The sequence below is a fragment of the Dioscorea cayenensis genome, chromosome 4 (assembly GCF_009730915.1).
Source record: "Dioscorea cayenensis subsp. rotundata cultivar TDr96_F1 chromosome 4, TDr96_F1_v2_PseudoChromosome.rev07_lg8_w22 25.fasta, whole genome shotgun sequence".
In the NCBI taxonomy this organism is placed as follows: domain Eukaryota; kingdom Viridiplantae; phylum Streptophyta; class Magnoliopsida; order Dioscoreales; family Dioscoreaceae; genus Dioscorea; species Dioscorea cayenensis.
Window position 1 is genome coordinate 146,103 of NC_052474.1, and position 19,973 is coordinate 166,075.

Here is a 19,973-nt window from a genome sequence, read left to right on the forward strand (position 1 = left end):
TTGGTAGAGGTGCTGCATCCTTCAAAAGAAGAAGCAATATAATGAACCCAAAGAGTTCTAATTGTGTTAGAAAGAAAGGGTAAAGTTGAAATGTAATATATATATATATATATATACATAAGACAAGGTCCAGTCCAGTTGAAGGTAAGATCTCTACTTTGTTTCAGCAAATATGCAAGCAAACCACAGATGCAAAACTAGAAATTTTTTAACAAACCAAATCCCCATGAGTTTGAACTTTGAAGCACACGCTTACAAGCGTGTGCCTTTATATGCTCCGCGATGGCCGCAGATGGAAACTAGCTTTCAATAAACAATAATTTGAGATACAACACCAATAAACATGAATACATATGTATGTGCCTTCGCTGGTATCATTTAAAGCAGAGTTTTGCAAAGCTAGTAAAAGGGATACAGGAAAGAATAATTTACTCAAGTTGCAAACCGTGCTTGGTGATTTGATTCAATCAATGGATAATGATGGAATCTGCAAATGATAAGAAATTTACCAAAGAATGAGAACTATTTTATTTGCAGACACAACTAAAATGATGGGGAAATGGTTCTCACCTAAATAATCAAACTTGATTATGAACAGGAAGTAACATTATTATCCACTAAAGTTTCACTGAATATATGGGGGCAACCATCCCAGTTCATCTTCTCTCTCGCTTCCCAGTATCCACCTACATATCTATACGTCCCCGTCTCACTATCCATTTGAAACCACCTTGGCTTCCATCCATCCTGCTGCAATTTCCTAGACTGTACCAAAAGCAAAATGCAAACACACACGCACACAAGCACTCTGTTAAATGACAATCCATTATAAAAAAATTTACACCAATGAAGCTTCATGCCACAGTGCTACACTGCTACTAATATTTGAATAATTGGAACAATTCAAGCATAATAGTCTCTTTCATTATTCCAACATGGTTTTATCTACCCATTTCCTTCAACAACAACAACAACAACAACAACAACAGCAACAACAACAACAACAATAATAATAATAACAACAAGCTCTTTTAAAAGTATTAAGAACATTCAGCATGTCAACAAATTAAAATTCTGGCTACTGAGACCAATCAGGTTTCACCAGAATAGCAGCAGTGTAGCAAGTTTATTTAAGAACATCTAGCACAAAAACCTAGCATTTATAACACGCAAAGCCTAGACATGCAAATATCTTTGTAATTTTGGGACTTTCAACCTAGGATACATTGGCTGCTGTTTGATTTAATTACTTCTGGGCATTCATGGAAGTTCAAAAAAGACATCGAGCAATATTCATAACAAAAGTGAAGAGCCATTTAAAGATTTGAAAAGAGAACTCCCTGTTTAAACACAGACAATCAGAAAATATAGCAGACTGAAAGATAAAAATGTATTTGTCTTAGAGGCATACCATCCGCTGGCGTCTCTCCAACCGCTGCTTTTCTGCATTTGCCTTCTCGTACTCCCCATTTTCCAGATGCCGCTGGTCTGGCCTAAGTCTCGAATCCGTAGGGGGAAGCTTCTCCTTAATCCGGATCAAATATTCGGGATCAGAACTAGACAGAAGATAAAGAAGAATAAGAGTAAAAAAGAAATAGAAGCTCGTAAGCAGAAAGTATGCCATCTCTACCTGCAACTCTGGTGTCAACTCATTCAGTGTAATTGCAAATGATGATAAGTTGTACCGAGTAGGATTATCAGGAGGTTTACTCCTCCTCCATAGCAAGGAGGTATTTTCAGGTGATCTGCTGTCATTCGTTCTAAACATAGCATCTCCTTCAGTGTAATACATGCTGTCATCCCATTTTCCTCTCAAGGCAGCAACTTTAGCTCCCTCACAATCTTCAACAAAGCCTTGCACCTGCATGACACAGTCAGAACTCTAACCAAGAACACTTCATCGTTTGTTCCAAAAGAAAATGATTTCCTGACCTGACGTGGATTACGGTCAAGTAGAGACTGCTCTTTGAACTTCAGTTTGCATGAATACTGGCTATTACCCCTTATGTTCATAGTCCCATGGTGATCACAGTATACTTTACCAAGGATGAGATTATAAATAGTTGTTGTGACCTGAGATGGGTCAGGAAACTGGTACCGCTGAATGAAAACAATAAGAGAATATAGCTCTGGATAAGACCAGGGCAACTGAGACACTAACATGGTGAGCTGACTAAAACATACCTTATTCCATTGAAATACTTCACCATCATCAAATTCCAGGGTCAAAGTGCCAACAGGGTCTAACTGAATAGATCTTCCCCAAAACTTACTCCTAAGGTTGCTGTCACCCCAGAACTTCCATCCTTTACCCTCACAGTGGCATGCAATGAGCATTGGGTGGTGGCTGACCTATTACTCATGGAAAAGAAGAAACTCAAGATCCAAATACGAGCCTCTTGTGCATGTGAATTGTACATAGAAAAATTTTAATGTACAAACATGGAGAGAAGTAATAAGTTGATTGCATATGACTGCGCTTAAATTAAATAAAATATAAAACAAAGCAGAATAGATGCAATCATATGCAAAGAATCAAAGTTAGAAGTTTGCAAACACTGACCTTCTCAGAGAAGAAGCGAATTCCTTTTTCAGGGTAATCAGCTTCATAAGTCTCACCCAACAAAGGGTTGAATGGTTTGCAGAGCCGCCCATCACAGGAAGCATACCCAGAGACTGCAAAGGCAGCTACATTCAGAATTCTCATGAGACTGTTTCCCTAGATACAACATATAATTTCGTGTAAGAACAATGCAAAGGCAAGTGCATGTCAAATTTCTCACAGTTATCTTCACTTGAACAATCTATAATAGATGGCAGGCAGGCTTGCCAGCAGGACGAGTTTACATGAAATAGAAAATCCTTTCTCACCAGATGAAATTAGCACTGTTATAACTTAATTAGGAGAAGTACGGATTCAATGAAATTTTTCCTAGTATGCAGTTACACCAGATGAAATTAGTATCGACCCAAACATTATATCATTTATGTATGTTCCAAGTGTTCTAAAATAAAGATGGAAGCATATATTTATATTATCCTGATAAAAAGGTTACTGATGAAGAAAGAACTCTCTGAACTTTAAGGAAATGAGGATAACTCAATTGTTGTCAAAGTTCTGCAAAAATAGTTCTGTTCATTATGAGCACTATTTTGCGTCAGAATTAAGAAACAATGTGTTGAGAGTCTACCATTTTCCCATATTCATAAGCTCTATCCAAGAGATATGAATATTCCATCTCCTCACAGCACTTCTGAAGGGATGAAAGTGGTTCATTGAAGTAAACAGGAAGGCACACACGAGTAAGATCCTTTCCAACATTATCTTTGATCACTGACCAAAGGCTAACATATTTCTCTTTTTCAGTAGGCTCCGGTAACCTCTTACGCCTTTGGATGTGTGGATATGTGACATGATCACTTTGTACTGTTCCAGTATGCATGTTTGCAGCATCAGCAGAGTGATCGTGATTCTCACATGCCCATCCCTTACTATTATTATCCTCAGAGCCGAGGATCATAGAGGATGAGGTGCCATTACAATCATTAAATAACTCTTCTGTATCAAAAAAGTAAGGTTCATCTTCATCTGACAGTTCATCAAGATCTCGCTTTCCAACATCATCTGAAGATTCCGTTGTACTATACTCTGGTCAAAACAAAACAATAATAAGAAAACTAAATAGCAAATAACATTTTAAAGAGAAAACAACTCCCGAAGAATTAATCACCATAAGCAGATTTCACATAATATTACAGTCGCCCACCAAATTATAAAAGTAGGTCAGGGTGATTTTCATCATTTGGGAAGCAAGAAAACTAAAATTTTAATGTCTATATATAGAAAAACATGCAAATTGATGATTACTGATGTGAAACTAATAACAAAAGGAAGACCAAGAATGCTTCCAAAATCTTCAGCAAAAAATGATTTAACTAAACAAATTATCAGCCAAAGAAGTAATCAGCGTAATTATACAAACCAATTGTAGATTTTTTATATTATTATTAATTGAAAAAAAAAAAAACGGATACAGCTTTATTAAACTTATCAAAGAAACCCCACTTTATTAATAAGATTGGAGACATTTTAAATATCCCAATTTCAGTTACTATAACTTGATAGTTAAGAATTGATGGTATTGCTACCTCAAACCGTCTTAAACACAATAATATTAATGAGAAGAGAAATGAGCATAAAACAATAGAGATAGAAATGAAAATGAATGCGTAGCCATCTTTATTTTAATGAATTTTTGGTTCATCAAATAAAAAGAAAAGATGAAATACCACTAAATTTTCCATGTCCAGAGCTAGAAAACTCATGTTTCATCAACTGTAACTGGCTCTCATGTATAGCTCTACTCTCATCATCCACAGTAACTCCCTGAGAAGAAGTAAATTTAAAGATGGATCAGGTTCCATGTAGTGGTTGTGAAGAAAAACTAACCTAGATAGAGTAAAGAAAAGTAATTACACAGAAAATGTCATAGCCAAATCTTGTGAAAGATCATCTGGTTAAGTAAGTAAATACCTCCTCCAACTGTGAATCATATGTACTTTTGAGCAAGGTTATGTGCTCCTCATATTGAACCTTCAATTGTCTGTGGTACTCTGACAACTCTGAAATCATGATCTGCTCACAGTCCTTGATAAGTTCTTCACCCAGTCCTTCGGCACGCATCCGATCTCTGAGCTTTTCAGTTGAAAATGCGATGTCATTATGACTGAAAGTTAACTTGTCATTCAAGGAAATCACACGTCTTGCTGAGACCAAAGCCTCGATCCAAGCTACCCGATCCTTCTTTGACTCAGTTTTCAAATGAAGAGTTTTGGTGGGAGAAAATATATAGAACCGCCTGTCATCTGATTTGCTTTCACGGAATGATGAGATCTACAGGTAATTAAATGCACATAATTGTTGGTCATTTTCAATGTTCACCAGAAACAAGTACATCAACAAAACATTTACAAGAAATGACAACTACATAACATCATAACAAAATAAGGAAGAGAGGTTTATCATTCCTTACAAGTCAACCAATTTATTCAAATATAATAAACTACATCATCAGCAAGACATGTGTGCGTGATATTTCCACCAATCAATCAAATTTAATACAAAAAAATATATATATTATTTTTCTTTAGCAAGAGATGCACATAACACAGTAAAATAATTTTAAAAGAACTAAAATTCCCAAATTACAAGTCTACAACATGAACAAATATCAACAAAAAATGATAAAGCAGAACTCTGCTGCTGCTGCTGCTACGGCTCCAGCAGCAGCAGCAAGAAACAATAAGAAGAATGACGAAACCTGAACTTAGATCTACAAACATGGAACTGCAGTTCTTAGAACAAGGTTGGATAGGAATAGGAATAGGAATGGGAATGGGAATAGGAATGGGAATGGGAATGGGAAAACAAAACAATGGAGGGCTGGCTTCATAAACACAGACAAAAGTGTTCCCACTGCCCGATATTCTCCACCTTAATTATGGTGTGAAGCAGCAAAGGGATACATAACAAGGCAGAGGAAAGCATTGATGAAAAGCAAGAAAATCAAAATGAACCCTAAATAGAAACAAAACGCCAAAATTTTAAAATTTGAAAAGAAACCAGGAAATAGAGTATAGTAAAAAGTAGTATGAGAAGCAATCGCTACTACTCCTCCTATACGGCCATACGTGTACGGCTCTAGCACCACCTCCTACAGTGCTGTCCTATGCTTTAAAACAGATAAAAATAAAGATCCAAAAAGAATAGATTCCAGCTGTCTGTCCGGGAGTGCAAAAGCCATTGTTAAAATGTTCTGGTCCGAGTCTGCCAGGCCCTTCGTGTACGATGCCACGCGGAACCATTTACACGCTACCCTCCAAACACAAAACACGACGGAACAAAACCAGAACCCGAACTCCCTCTCACGTCCGCGTCACCGAGTCAAACTCGGGTCCCCTACTTTAGTTTAAAACTTAAACCTGGTTGCCAGTGCTCCGCTCTATAGATCCTCTATATCAAACGTGAAACTGAAACACCCGTTACACTCCCATTCTACTCCCATGTCCCAAGTTCGGGTCCAAAATTAACGAAATCCGAAAAAGCAAACAAAAATCAAGAGCTATGAATTTCATATTCAGAGATCACTGATGACATCAGAGATTCGAATTTATTCTATATATATATATATATATATTAAAAAAAAACGAATAGAAAGACTATCCAAGAAGAGAGAAACGATGACAATCCAATGTGATCTTTTCCTTAAAAAAAGGTTGCTTTTTTTCATTGCAGTGGTACCTTCAGATAGACGATCCCGACGGGCCTCCCGCCGGCGCGAGCTACCCTCGCAGCGTTCCCGATCAGCCGCGCCCCGTTGATACCGCCGGTGATTTCATCGCCATCGTCTTCACGGCGGCGGATCTTGGAGTAGGAGAAGACTCCGTTGCGGAGGGAGAACCAACGGGGTCGCCAGCCGCGGCCATAGTTGGTCCATTTATAGAGGACCCCAGCGACAGCTGCGTCATCTTCGGATGAGGATCCGTGGACAAGCGAAGCCAGCGTAACAGCATCGAGATCCGGCGGAGGAGGAGAGAGGTCTCCAGCACCAATACCCGGGCAGTCAAGCGAGATACAACACAAGGGGTGCATCGCTTTAGCCTTCATCCTGATATGACTGCTGCCTTTTCCCTTTGCATTAGAGTTAGAGAGGGTAGGGTGGTCTCAGTTGTTGCGCGCGCGTAACTACTGAGTGACTGAGTGAGTGAGTGACGTCCAACGCCAACAACAAAGCCAATGCGGGGGATGCTGCCTTTTAAAGACGTCTCCTATGCTTCGAATTTGACATAGTAGTGCTTTTTTTTTTTTTTATGAGGATCTGGTTCCATTAAAAATTCCGATCCGGTTTGGTCACTCCTTCTAATGTGGAGTATTTGGATCAAACCCGACCCTGAAATGGTCTTTAGTTTCTGGTTCTTAATAATTGAGATAGAAAAGAATGACACGCTATAATGTCATGCTTCTTCTATCATGTTGCTATATTAATATTAATAAATGTTATTCGCATTTAATACCTGCACATGTGTATGGATGTGGAGATGGATGTCCGGGAATTATTATTATTTATTAGGAGAAACCAATCAAAAACATAAACTTGATTCAAAATAAATTAAAAGTGCCACCTATTAATTACAAATTAAGAGAAAATGTAAATGAGAGTTACTTTTTTCTATTATTCACTCTAATCTCTTGTTCTAGAACTTAATATGATGTTGATTAAGCACAGCACCAGTATTTTGACCATCTCATATATTGATGGTTAAAGAAGAAGAAATATTTTTGTTGTAATAACTTTTAAATCAGTGCTAATAAGGAGAAGAGTAAAATTAAATAAACTCTTGTGCTTAATTTTTTTAAAATTTAGTGGTTATGATCACACTTTCTTGTGGTTATGTAAGCACTTTCTATCGATTTTCTTTCAATGTGAAATGGTAGCATAATTATCTACTTTTGATGATGATGATGATGATGATGATGATGATGATGATAAATGAGTTGATTTTATAACCCCGGCTATGACACCAACCAAACTAAAGAGACAGAGAGTGACCCTGACCCCCCCTGATCAAAGAAGCAAATGCCATTCTCAAATCCACATCAATAATCAATATCCATGGCGTGTTGATTTAGCAGCCGAGCTTGAACTGGTTCCAGAGCAGCATCTTCTTTTGTGGGGCCTTATAATTCATGGCCATGATATGCCTACTTCCAACCAAGAAAGTAGCCAACTTTTAGTCTGATGACCTTTGCATAAACAACTAGAGCCCATGCATGGGGGTTAAACAGTGATGGGTGTAGCTATCTTCTGTAGAATAGGATGAAATATTAATGGAAGAAAGCTCCACAGGAGTTCATCGATCAATCATGCTTCTTTTGTCTACCACTTTTTAATTTTTCTTCTATTCATTCAATTCATATATATCAGCTGTTCAGGGTCCATTTTGCCTTTCTTATGCTTGTTTGCATCACAGAGTACTATTGCAGCATTGCTTCAGCTCCCACCTTTGATATCAGGACAAACTTTAATCGTACTCCTAGCCATGTCTAGTGCGGAGGAATTAAGAAGCATTAAGAAACATGGTAGTTGTTTCTACATGACCAATCACGAGCCAACCAGTGGAATCAGTTAATGAATGGATTTCTTTCTTTTCAACACCTTTCTTTAATTTCTCCAAATAATCAGATATTATTAATAAATTAACAATATAGATGTCTTTGGCTCAAGTACACAGAAGAGGCAAGGAATGATGCTAGCCACTTGCCAGTTGCCACACATGTATATATGGTGGAACCTCTCTCTCTCTCTCTCTCTCTCTCTCTCTCTCTCTTCACTCTTCATAATATTCTATATATATAACAAACAAAAAGCTCTTTTATTAGGAATTCCCAGAAGAGGGAGGGACACCACTTTTGATGCGAGGACAGAATTAGATCCAAATTAATGGCCAAGAAATCCAAGTCCTCAAGTGTAGCTGCAGGGCCTCTTCAATGCCAATGTCCTCCACTCTCCTACTGTTTACGCCTGCCCTTTTAATAATCAACGACAGTATCACTTCAAGATCATATGCCAGTGGTTACCCATATGCTTCTCCAGTTTTTAATTAGATGGTGGTTACTTGTTACCCGATTGATAAGATTATATTAAAAAAGGGGATGAAAAAAAAAGGGTCTCACGTGGGATGCATCTTGATCTGTGGACATGCTTCATGCTTGCCTGTGTGCCCTTTGCTTCAACATGAAAGTATGGAATCAACAATCATGTAATCTATCAACAATTGTTTTTATTAAAATTTTTCATAAATGATGAGAGTTTGAATTATAAATAAGGATATATGTTTTTTTAGAGCATGAGACTAGAGTGGTTGTGTACTGTTAGTCCTAATGCTCGTGTGTGTTAGCTCAGCCTCCACTTGTTTAGCCAAAGCTTGTGCATACTCCTATTTTTTTTAATGGCCTAGTTGCTCGTCTTGAAAAAAAAAAATAACGCTGAGAAGTTTGCAAGTAATAAAAATTATAATAAAAGAAGCCACTTGTTTATTACCTTCAGCCCAATATTAAGATTCTAATTAAGACCATCCAGAAGATGATTACTCTATTTGATCTTCTTAATTAATTACTTTCAGACTCTTCGCCCACTTGTCTTTAAATATTGTTGTTCTAAGTTGTTCTAATAACGAGTCCACAGAGAAGTTTAATTTTATTTTGAGACCTTCCCCATAATTAAGGGCCATAACTCAAAACAACGGAAAGGAAAGGCCTCCTTTGGGACTCTTTGGGCAGATACATCATATATACATAGATAGGTGGATGAATACTCATGATGAATGTGATTTCCTTGAAATGCTTGGTTTAATTCATGTTGCATGTTTCTGGGTCTCTTCTCTTCTGTACGTACGTCTCTGCTTCAGTTTCACTGGTCGTTGAGTGTTTAATTCTTTCTCAAAATTTTATTTGGTCATGATAATAATAATAATCATTAAATGAGCAGTCCCAGGACACTTTCTATCCTCTTCAGCTACTCATTAGTCTATTAGGCCGGCCATGATCCAGTGTCTAATTAAGTCATGTAGACTTGGCTAAAATTAAGAAACTGTTTAGTTTGAGACATCGCATCATAAATTCCATTGGTCTAATTAATTAGATGCGTGTGAATGAAACATATATAGATAATGGAGTCCAGCAAGATGGATATCATCTTCGGCAATTTTTATGGTAGGGAAGGTCGAGTAGCATGCATTGAAGATCAAAAGATAAGATAACATAAGGATAGGTATGGAGCATGATTACATTCTCTTCCAAAAGTCTTTAATTTAAAGCAGATAAGATATTTTCATGTGAAATATTGTGGTTGAACACTGTTTGATTGAATCTGATTAATTAACAATTAATAAATCCAAGATGAAAGCTAGCTGGGTGCAGCATCATACTATTACTAGCTATAATTAGCTAAGCAAGCTCTCCATGGTTCAAATTAACGAACTGATGAGTGGCAGACACATGAAAGGCAGCTGACAGAAACACCCAAAGTGTTGCCACTATTTGCTCACATGGTCATAACATGGACATCTTAATTATCACAGCATCACAGCATCACAGCATCACAGCATCACATTTCTGATCTCGACTAGATCGATCTATGATAAGATCCGGCCAGATGAAGAAATTAAGAGTGGGACGAATTGAACTAGCTAGGTGCAAGCGTCACATCCTTAATTCAAAGGCATGCATCTTGTTGCTTATGAAAGCGCAAGCATTTGTCAGTAAAGGAGACGAATCTACTGCATCCTGCAAGGTCCTGTTGCAGATAATGCCTGCCTTTGTGGGGACTGATAATTAATTAAATGGAACTAGCTAGCTAGACACAATAATACGTAGCAGCTACTTGCTTTTAGCCTTTTAGAGATTAGATTTGTACCTTTAATTTGTTACATGTCACTGGCTAGCACTAGCAGCAGTAATTGTTTTCTTTCTCTACATCTCTCTCTCTCTCTCTCTCTCTCGCTCTCTCTGTCCATGAAAATTCAATTAACTAGTTAGTTAGTTGGTTTCCCAACAGACACATGAAATGAACATCACATCACTTTCCTGGTTAACATATATATAATTAATGGTTAAGATAAAAAGGAGGATCAGGACTAGTCTGACACTGCCACTGGCACTTGAGTTGAAGATGAGCAGCATTGCAGTATCTCCGTAATCCAGCTTCCTAAAGAGGTCGCTGATGTACCCACCAAGCTCAGACCACCAAAAACAAGGGACACTGTAGATGGATAGATGGTAACAGTTTTCCGCTATATATAAGCTTCTCCCGGCCTGTCGTCAGACTGAGATCGACATCATCATGCATGTTCAATTATCAATTCTGCGATGCTGCATATATATTATTATATATATATGCTCAAATCAATTAAGGGGGACATTCGCTTTACAGAACCACTATACTGTTTGTTACTCCGCAACAGCTAGCCAGCAGTTTCAGACCATGACTTAAATGACAGTTTGATATATTGAGAACTAATTATTTACAGTAGTTCAGTACCTTCTCAAAGGATTAGTAAGTAATTGTCCTCTTGATTTTCTGCTTGTAAGCTATATATGATGCTACTTCTAGGTATTGGATAGGGACATGAGATGTTAATCAAATTCAGCTTGGATTTCCACCAAGATTAACTTAATTATATGGTGAAGAATGTCCCACAGGGAGCAGAGACCTTCAAAAGCAGAAGATGGTAAGAAATATAAAACCAAGAGAGATGCTCAAATCAACATCCCACAAAAAATGTATGCATGCATGATGCATACCTCCAACGTTTCTATGCAAAAACTGATTAGAAATATCTCACATTTAGTCAAACAGTTTTTTTTTTTTTTTCAAAAGATAGATAAACCAAATGCATTGATGAAAAACCAAAGATACTTTAGTCAAACAGTTCATAATATATGTTGTATGCATTATTATTATTATTATTATTATTTTTTTTTTGGCCATGATGAGTGGCCTAACCGCTAAGAAAGATAGGGGCGCGCACAAGCCTCGGCGGAACAAGTAGGAGCATGGCCCGAGCACATATGGGCGTTGGGATCACACGCATACAACCACTACTCACACTTCCAGAAATATACCATCACCCAAGATTCGAACTCTCACCACTAGTGAAGGGTTCCATTACAGACCCGGCTACTAATAGACCATTTGGTCATTGGTATGTTTCGCATGCCAAAGAATCGATCAAAGTAATTGATCCAACAATAATTAAGTCCATGTGACTAGTGTGATATATACTTTACTTCTGTTTCACCTCTCATTTCAGCCAGGATTCTTGTATACAAGAATCAATTAAATAGTCCCACAACCAATAAGAACAAGAGAGATAAAGATCATATGCTTATAAGTAGATGTGGCCATTTTGAACCGAAACCGTGGAACCGAACCGCCAAAAACCGGAACCGGAACTGGAAAAACCGTAACCGTCCTAAAACCGGAACCGGAACCTTCATATAAGGTTCTGTTCCGGTTTCAAAATTTAAAAACCGTGAAACAGGCGGTTCCATATGCGGTTCCATATGCGGTTCAACCGGCAGTTCCACATACGGTTCAACCAAAGGTTCAAAACAAAAGTTCATATTATATTATATAAATATAATATGAATAATGTCATACTATATAAATATAATATGAATAATGTCATACTATATAAATAACGTCATTTATGATTAGGTTTTTATTTTGTTAATATCATTAATTAGTAATTAATTAAGTAATTGCATGTTTAAAGATATTTTAAATAATTAATTAAAGATATTAACCAAATTGATTATTGAATAGGTCTGATTCTGAATACTTGATTAGCCGATTAGGTCTAATTTGTGACATTCGTCCAACTTATATGTCTTGTCATCGTACGAAACTTTGTTACACATGCGAGAGGATAAAGTTATAATTAATTGATTATGCCTACAAATTATTAGTTACAAATTAAATATGGATTTATTAAAAATAATTTAATTAACGAGAAGTACTTAAATATTCAATTCTTTAGTAGATTTCCATATTATTTTTTTATAATTTAATATAAAAAAACAAAGACTAGATTTTTATATATCTTCGGTTTTGAAACTTACAAAAATTAACGTAGTTCATATTAAATTATATTTATTTTTATATAAATGAAAAATATACTTGAGTAAAAATGCTCTCATGTAAAAACATTTGAATCATTAAAAAAAATATAAATAAATAAAATAAAATAAACATGAATATATATGTGTATATATATCAATTTGCCTGATTTTGTTGATCATTTATATATATATATATATATTCCAATATATAGATAAAACTCCCAAGATTTTTCAATTTGTAGAACTATGCAACTTATATAAGTATACTAGAAATCAAAAAGAAAAAAAGGAAAAAAATAAAAAAATAAAAAAACAATTCCTAAAGAAAAAAACAAATAACATACATGAACATTAAAAAAATAATAACAACAAAAATAAATAAAAACATTGAAAACCTTGGGTATACTGGTATACCTACTAACTTAACCTACTATCTTATATTAGTATTAAATTAATTCTTGTATTTTTGTGTTAATTAATTTGAATCATTGAATTATTTAGTTTAAAAAAAAAACTGAACCGTATGAACCGTCAAACCGGAACCGTTGAACCAAACCGCCAGAACCGGAACCGAAACCGAACCGCCAAGAACCTTGCCTAGGAGGTTCGGTTCCGGTTCAGGAACCGTAACCGGTGATTCCTGAACCGTGGCCATGTCTACTTATAAGTTATAAGTATGATTTTGATCTAAACATGGTGCTTTTTATAAGGTAAAACCCTAAAGCCCTATATCGGATGTTCTAATTAAAGTAGACAAATCCCCGTATAGACTGGGTTGGATAATCACAACTTGTCAATGAGATATATAATAAGTGAAGGCCCTTCCCTGCCTTGCCTTCTGTTGCCTTCCTTCTTGATACCAGGCCATCAGCATCAAACAGCCTGGGCCAGTGGGCTTCATCTTTTAGATTTAGTCCTAGTTATAGTTTAGGTTATTTGGGCTACCTTGCATTACACCTGCTTTGGACTGTTATGAATGATATATATATATATTTTGATGAAGTGGAAGAATCACAAATGCATTAATAAAAAATCAAGTACAAAGAGAGCATACAGAAAAACTCCACTAGAAGTGAACAAAAAAACACATATAGACAAAGACAAAAGAAGCTCGACATGAACCAAGAAAACACACTGAGACACAGGGGGAGGAGAGAGACTCCTCCAAGACTTAGAACAACAAATGCTATACTTTCAACTCTTTATTCCTCTTCTCGTGCTTGATTTACATGAATGAAAAATCTTTAGATAAATAAAAAGATATTGATAAAAAAAAAAAAAATCCGAGAGCCGTCAATGTAGTTCAAAGTAAGATTCAGTTTTCCTGCTCAGGTAAAATTGAATATGGAAAGATTAAGAAAAACGAAATTTATGGATTGAGTTTCTGCTCTTACGTCTGCAATAAAAGGGTGAGTGTTTTATTCTTTTTCTCAATTAAAGATAGAATGTTCCTCTTGTTATTTATCTTTTCTGTCGTAGAAGATTGGGCAGCTATTTATGCACGTCTGCGGTCTGCCCATCTGATACAAATAGTGGGTCTGGAAATGTCATAACAATTGAGGAGCTATTTTACTGCATCACCACCCCTTTAAATTGGTTAAAATTTCTATGCATTTGAGAAAATGCTTCAAAAGTTCAAAAGTTTTTTTTTTAAAAAAATTATAAGATATATATATATATCTAGAGAGAGAGAGACACACACACTTGTAGCTCTATGGCTGATGAGATAAATCAATAATTCGCTGTATATGATGATTCCTTGGGCCAACGGCTGGCCATTCCTCCCCGACCTTTATAAACAAAACAACAAAATACTTCAATATCATATATTTATATAGAGAGAAACAAAAAAAAAAGTGCAAAAGTTTTTTTAAAAAAAAAACAGAGAAAGAAAGAAAGAAAGATATTACATTACAAGCATTGATTCGCTTCATCAAGCCACCAACTCAAACAACCTTTACAAACCTGCCCCAACCCCAAACCGGGAATCTCGAGATAAAAAGAAAAAAACCCGGTGAAAAAAAAAAAAAAAATTTAAAAGAAGAAGAAGAAGAAAGATAAGATTAAGAATCTAAGATAGTAGAAGATTATTGAATTTTCTATGTGGGTTTAATAAATTCATTAAAATAGGAGTAGGTCTAGAGTCTGTAGATGATGAGGAAGCAGGGAAGTACGGCACGTGAGTCGAAGACGAGGAGCTCGCCTCGGGCCGAGGAAACTGACTCGAACCGCCCGCTAGGTTCGCACGTACCGGACCTGACCCGGCCAGCAATGACTCGGCAGACTAGCATGGACCGCCTCCCGCTCCCGCCGCCTACGCTCTCGTGGGCCCCGCCGCTGCCCGCGAAAGTACGGATCCCTCCGGTCGAGCAGGCAACCACGCGGGCATCATAGATTACATCATCGGCGGTAGCGGCGGCGGCGACGGCGACGGCTGAGGCGGAAGATGAAGGCGGGGCGCATTGAAACCGCATCATCTCGTTGCCATCGGCGGCACAGCGACCATCGTTGGCCCCCTCAGCCATTCCTTGGACTGCAGCGCGGTAGTCCTCGAAGCGGGAGACGGTGCGGGTAGGGTTATGGACCCGAAAGAGCATCTCGATCTCGCCGGGGAAAGGAGTGCCACGAGACGACCAGCTGGAGGCGAAGATAATCTCGACGACGCGACGTGAAGAGTGTCCTGCGGGGAGCTCCGTGAGAGTGGGAAGGGACTTGGGGGGAGGGACGGTGGCAAGCGACCTGGGATTGGGATTGGGATTGGGGCGCTTGGGGCGTTTGGGATTTGGATGATGGGCATTCGTGGAAGAGGGTGGTTTAACTTTTTTGGTGGGAGGAGGAGGAGGGGGATGTTTGGGGAAGAGAAGGACGACATCTTGGAGAGTGTGAGAAGGGTTGCCGCAGGTGATGGGAAGGAGGATGGACATAGATGGCTTCTTTTTTATGGGGTTTGTGTTGGCTGAGGGTGAAGGTGATGTAGTGGAGACGACGTCGTCGAGGGCATTAGATATGCATTGAAGGGATTTGACCCACCCAGTGGCCATGGAATACGAATGCAAATGCAAATGCAAATGAGGAGCCAAAGATGTATATGATGAGCCCGAGAAATGTAACCCTGATCTCCTCCCAGGTGAGGTGAGGTGAGGTTTTCAGATTTGGTGCTACCTTGGCTGCTGCTGCTGTTGCTGTTGCTGTTGCTACTGACCTCTAATTGTTAGAGGATAGGATGCATTTATGCATTTATGTAATTTATTTTATTTTATTCCCATAACATAATCTGTTTTATGTTATGGTTGGTGAACTCATTTATTTTATTTATTAACCCTTGCTTGATTCATTTGGGTCCCATTATTTCAGACCAACCAGGGCTGGGCCTGCATAGATGCATTTGAAATATGTAAATTGTCAGAGCAGTCATCAGAGTCTGGATGGCTTATGATTGCTATTGCTATTTTGTTGATGCTTATTTATATGATATCATTTAAGGATTCAGGCAAGAGAAGAGGCAGCATCAATATCACCTCTTTGATGTTGTTGCGACTTGCAACTCATGTGTACCAACCTGCATTACTTTCCTTTATTTATTTATTTTTAATTTAAAGCATCAAAGCACTAACCTGCATTACCATTTAAACATTTGTACTGCTTGCTTAATCGATGGAAAACACTGTGGTTGCTCTAGTTCTTATCATTTATGCTAAATTATTTCCCCACTTGTTCTCCAAGATTAACTATTAGTGTTGAATTGTCCTTAATCTTCTTAGCTTTAGCTTTTACTTTATCTTTGAACAATGACAGATTGCATTACAAACTAACTCAAAATTGATTGCGCTGGCTAGTCCAGACCCCACCAAATTTGGATTTTGGGAACCATCCTCACGTTCGCTTCATCATATCTTTATGTCTCTACACTCTGTACGTGGAGCTCCATTCTTCAGTGATAATCAGACAAATAAATGAATTTATTTAAAAACCCACTAAAAATTTATAAAATGTTTCTTGAAGCCATTTCTTTATTCTCAGTTGAGTGTTAAATCATTTTCTTACATCCTACCAAGTGTGTTTTATAATTTTATTGAATGGAAAAAAAAAAGGAACAAATCGAAAGGAAATTATGTCTGCAGTCAGGACAGCAGTCAAATCACAACCAACAAAGTTGATTTAGAGAGAAAAAAAAAAACCACACATGTTGACATCACAACAAACTCACTTCATTGTAATTCAAGGAGACAATAAACCACCTGTCTAAAGGACAATTAAGGGGTGCAGCTGCCATAATTCTTCTACAAAAGGTAGTCTGTTGGAAGAAGCCAAGGAGTATCTTATTAAGACAGTGGATTCATTCTGATGTTGGACCTAACTAATTGGAAGTTTGTTCTTTTTTTCCTTCAGCTTAAGAACCAAGTAAATTAATTAGTTGGATTGTTTTTACTAATCCTGATCCATCATAGCTAGAATGACAAGCATCATACTTTGTTGGTCATTCCCCTTCGAAGCAAGGTTATATGCACAGGCATGATGATGTATGACTAAAAAAAAAAAAACACTAACAAGGTCGTCTGCACACAGGCTAAGCTACAACAACTGATGTTGACTTAATTTGTCACACTTGTAAGATGAAGGAAGCATGAAGACGCGCAATGAATGAATGAATGAATGAATGAATCAGTATGTATATTTGCATATATAATAAAATAAAATACAATAAGGTATTGTGAGTAATACTGTAATACTCCTACATGATCAATGAGATTCAAATGTGTGGAATTTTGAATTTGAAGATACACTACACTGTAAACGAGGTTGAGAACCAGAAAGAAAGAGATTTTATTTGAAGGTTGGGACTTGGGTGGGTAAATTGCATGCTACTGGTGGATGTTGGATGTTGGATGTTGGATGTTGTTGGTGGGCAGGCTTTGTTCACCCACGCCTGCTGCTGCTGCTGCTGCTGCTGCTGCTGCTGGCTTGTGCAACCAAGAGATTATAAATTACGCTCAGCTTTCAGCTTTGGCGGCCCCCGGGGTCCCCCTCATCTCTCTCTTTAGTTTTTACCTCTCCCAAGCGTGCTCCTTGGGACCGGTTGTGCCTCTTATTTTTACTCTCTCTTCTCCTCTTCCTTCTTTGCCTCTTGATCTCTGTGTATGTTTCAAGTGCTGGTGATGATGATGATACTAATGCTTTAACTGCCTGGTGAAATCTATGCTTTCAATCATTCTAATTGCCACTCTTAACAACTCTCTTTTGTTTTTCTTCAATACCAATAAAGAAAGACCCCCTCTTTAGTTTTGGATTTTGAGGGCCTTTAATCATGTCTTAGCCACAGTCTGAGTATTTTTAGGAAATGAAATTATGAACAACACCAGCATGCATGTACTCTAATCCACTTCAATATAAACATATATATATATATATATATATCCTTATTTGACCATGGCTTCTCTGCTTTTGACTCGGCTCAGCCTTTTATCTTTCCATCAATCCATCTATCAATATAATCTCAGGCAACCAACCCAACCAGTTCTGAATCCAATTATTTTAAAAATTGTTCTCTAAAGCTGCTTACTTGCATGCTAAGTGCTATACGGTACTACTTTTAACTTTAGAACCAGACACTGGAAACAGATTACAGCAGCTGTTGTTGAATTAATTAACCAGTAAGAAAAAAAAAATCATCAGGTTTCAAACAACAAAGCCATAATGACGCTAATTTAAATTAGTCAGTCAGTCAGTCAGTCTTAAACTCTAAATATGAGATCTGAGAGCATCTTAAAAGAATGATTACTTCCTGAAACACCGGATTAGCCAAAGGATGCAAGTTAAGGGTCCAAATGTCCAATAGTATCTCGGACAAAGTGGCCCCACCATGTCCCGAGACATGGAAACATGCGAATGAATCACTATATAGGATCCTAATAACCGGGTTAACAAATAAATGAAATAATTGAAAGTTGAAGAAATATAGACCAGAATAAAATAATAAAAAAAAAATAGGAATCTCTCCACTCCTGGTCACATCCCATCCATCATCATTAATGGAGAGAAATCATGCATTGAAATACGACAAGATAAATGCATGTTTTCTTCAAATTGTGCTATTTTATTATTGCATTCATGAACCAAATGACGAATAAATCTTAAATAAAGAAGTTCGGCCATTTCTTTTCAAGTCGCTTGGGTAGTAATGCTAATTAATGCTGCCATTATGCTTGCAATATTTTATCATATGATTAATTTCACTGACCTTAAATAATAATAATGATAAGGAAAAAAGCCCAGCTAATTAAATCGGTCATGAAGGACTTTGGTCAGAAATGGCTTTCATTGAAGGAGAAGGTGCACAATTTGACGCGACTAAGATTTGCCACCACCAGCAGTTATTACAGTTATTAACAGTTGTTTCAGACTATCATACAAGAATCACCCATCACAAAGAATACAAAAAGGAAAAAAATGAAGGGCACAAGTATGGTAGTTGATCTCACAACACATGACAATGCACATGGCCATGATATTAAAGAAGCAAGAAAGCCAGGAAAAAACACTTTAATGCTCCATATATACAAGTTCCAATAATGCAATATCATATATTATGTATATATATATAGATGCCATTCCAGTCTGGTCTAATTTAGATGAATGATGCATGGTTGAGAGTGAAGCCTCCTGCTTCCTGCCTGCCCTCATGTATGTACATGCAGCTAGCATTACCACAGCTTCTGTCATCCTGAATCCTGTGCCTGACAGTCACAGATATATATATATAATGCTACTTGTTTGTTTGGCCCTCAATTCATGCCACTTAATTAATATTGAGCATGCCACACAGTTGGTCCTACCAACCCATTTTATGATCAAGTCAGTTTCAATATCCAAGAATTCAAAATAATTGATGAAATTGGCCTTTGTGTCATGCACACCTCTGATGACACTGTTATGATTCATTGGGATATGTATCTCATAAATAGCTTATGAGAGCTTATCCCAACGCAAAGAGGAAATAAAAACTAAAATGGGGGGAGAAGAGAGGAAGAGAGTGCAGGGTAGAAGAACATCGAAGGATGCCCTGTTCTCTCATGGTTGGGAGATTGTGTTGATCTCTCAAAATTGTAATCGGTGTACAGCATTGTTGAGCTCTTGCTGTGTCATCTTATTTTCCTGTTGAGATTTAGCTATTGTTCTTAATAGCAGTAGTTGGATGCTTGTTGATGAATGTGGAATGGTCTGTGGAGAAGTTGGTGCGTTATATTGTTCTGCATATTACAATGAGGTGCCTTTTATTTGCTTTGAATAGTAC

General features: G+C 37.3%; 2 protein-coding genes across 6 annotated transcripts; both read right to left on the minus strand.

Annotated features, from left to right (window-relative positions):
* Positions 1-190: 190 nt before the first annotated feature.
* Positions 191-6,980, minus strand: LOC120258840 (oxysterol-binding protein-related protein 2A-like). Of its 5 annotated transcripts, none has more exons than XM_039266285.1 (11): positions 6,302-6,976; positions 4,535-4,894; positions 4,291-4,387; positions 3,192-3,649; positions 2,564-2,719; positions 2,185-2,352; positions 1,933-2,091; positions 1,631-1,861; positions 1,412-1,525; positions 571-765; positions 191-487 (listed from the first exon to the last, which is right to left on the minus strand). In XM_039266285.1, exons 1-10 carry the CDS (start codon positions 6,665-6,667, stop codon positions 589-591), a joined length of 2,286 nt encoding a protein of 761 aa, XP_039122219.1. In that variant the 5' UTR covers positions 6,668-6,976; the 3' UTR covers positions 191-487; positions 571-588. The 5 variants fall into 5 exon arrangements, 4 of the variants coding, with proteins under 4 accessions (XP_039122219.1, XP_039122218.1, XP_039122220.1 ...); XM_039266284.1 differs by having other exon boundaries at positions 1,933-2,100; XM_039266286.1 differs by having other exon boundaries at positions 1,933-2,073; positions 6,302-6,974.
* A 6,818-nt stretch (positions 6,981-13,798) lies between these two features.
* On the minus strand, positions 13,799-16,054 carry LOC120258114. Its single transcript, XM_039265462.1, has 2 exons — positions 14,593-16,054; positions 13,799-14,472 (listed from the first exon to the last, which is right to left on the minus strand). The coding sequence occupies exon 1, from the start codon at positions 15,721-15,723 to the stop codon at positions 14,821-14,823; it is 903 nt and encodes a 300-aa protein (XP_039121396.1). The 5' UTR covers positions 15,724-16,054; the 3' UTR covers positions 13,799-14,472; positions 14,593-14,820.
* Between the last annotated feature and the right edge of the window lie 3,919 nt (positions 16,055-19,973).

Excerpts from the sequence above, each read along its gene's own strand:
- LOC120258114 (XM_039265462.1), bottom strand. The coding sequence starts at position 15,723 with ATGGCCACTGGGTGGGTCAAATCCCTTCAATGCATATCTAATGCCCTC.
- LOC120258840 (XM_039266284.1), bottom strand. The coding sequence starts at position 6,667 with ATGAAGGCTAAAGCGATGCACCCCTTGTGTTGTATCTCGCTTGACTGC. Across the intron at positions 1,862-1,932 it reads TTGACCGTAATCCACGTCAG|GTGCAAGGCTTTGTTGAAGA; the intron begins GTCAGGAAATCA and ends TGTGTCATGCAG. Across the intron at positions 1,526-1,630 it reads AGTTGACACCAGAGTTGCAG|GAGAAGCTTCCCCCTACGGA; the intron begins GTAGAGATGGCA and ends ATCCGGATTAAG.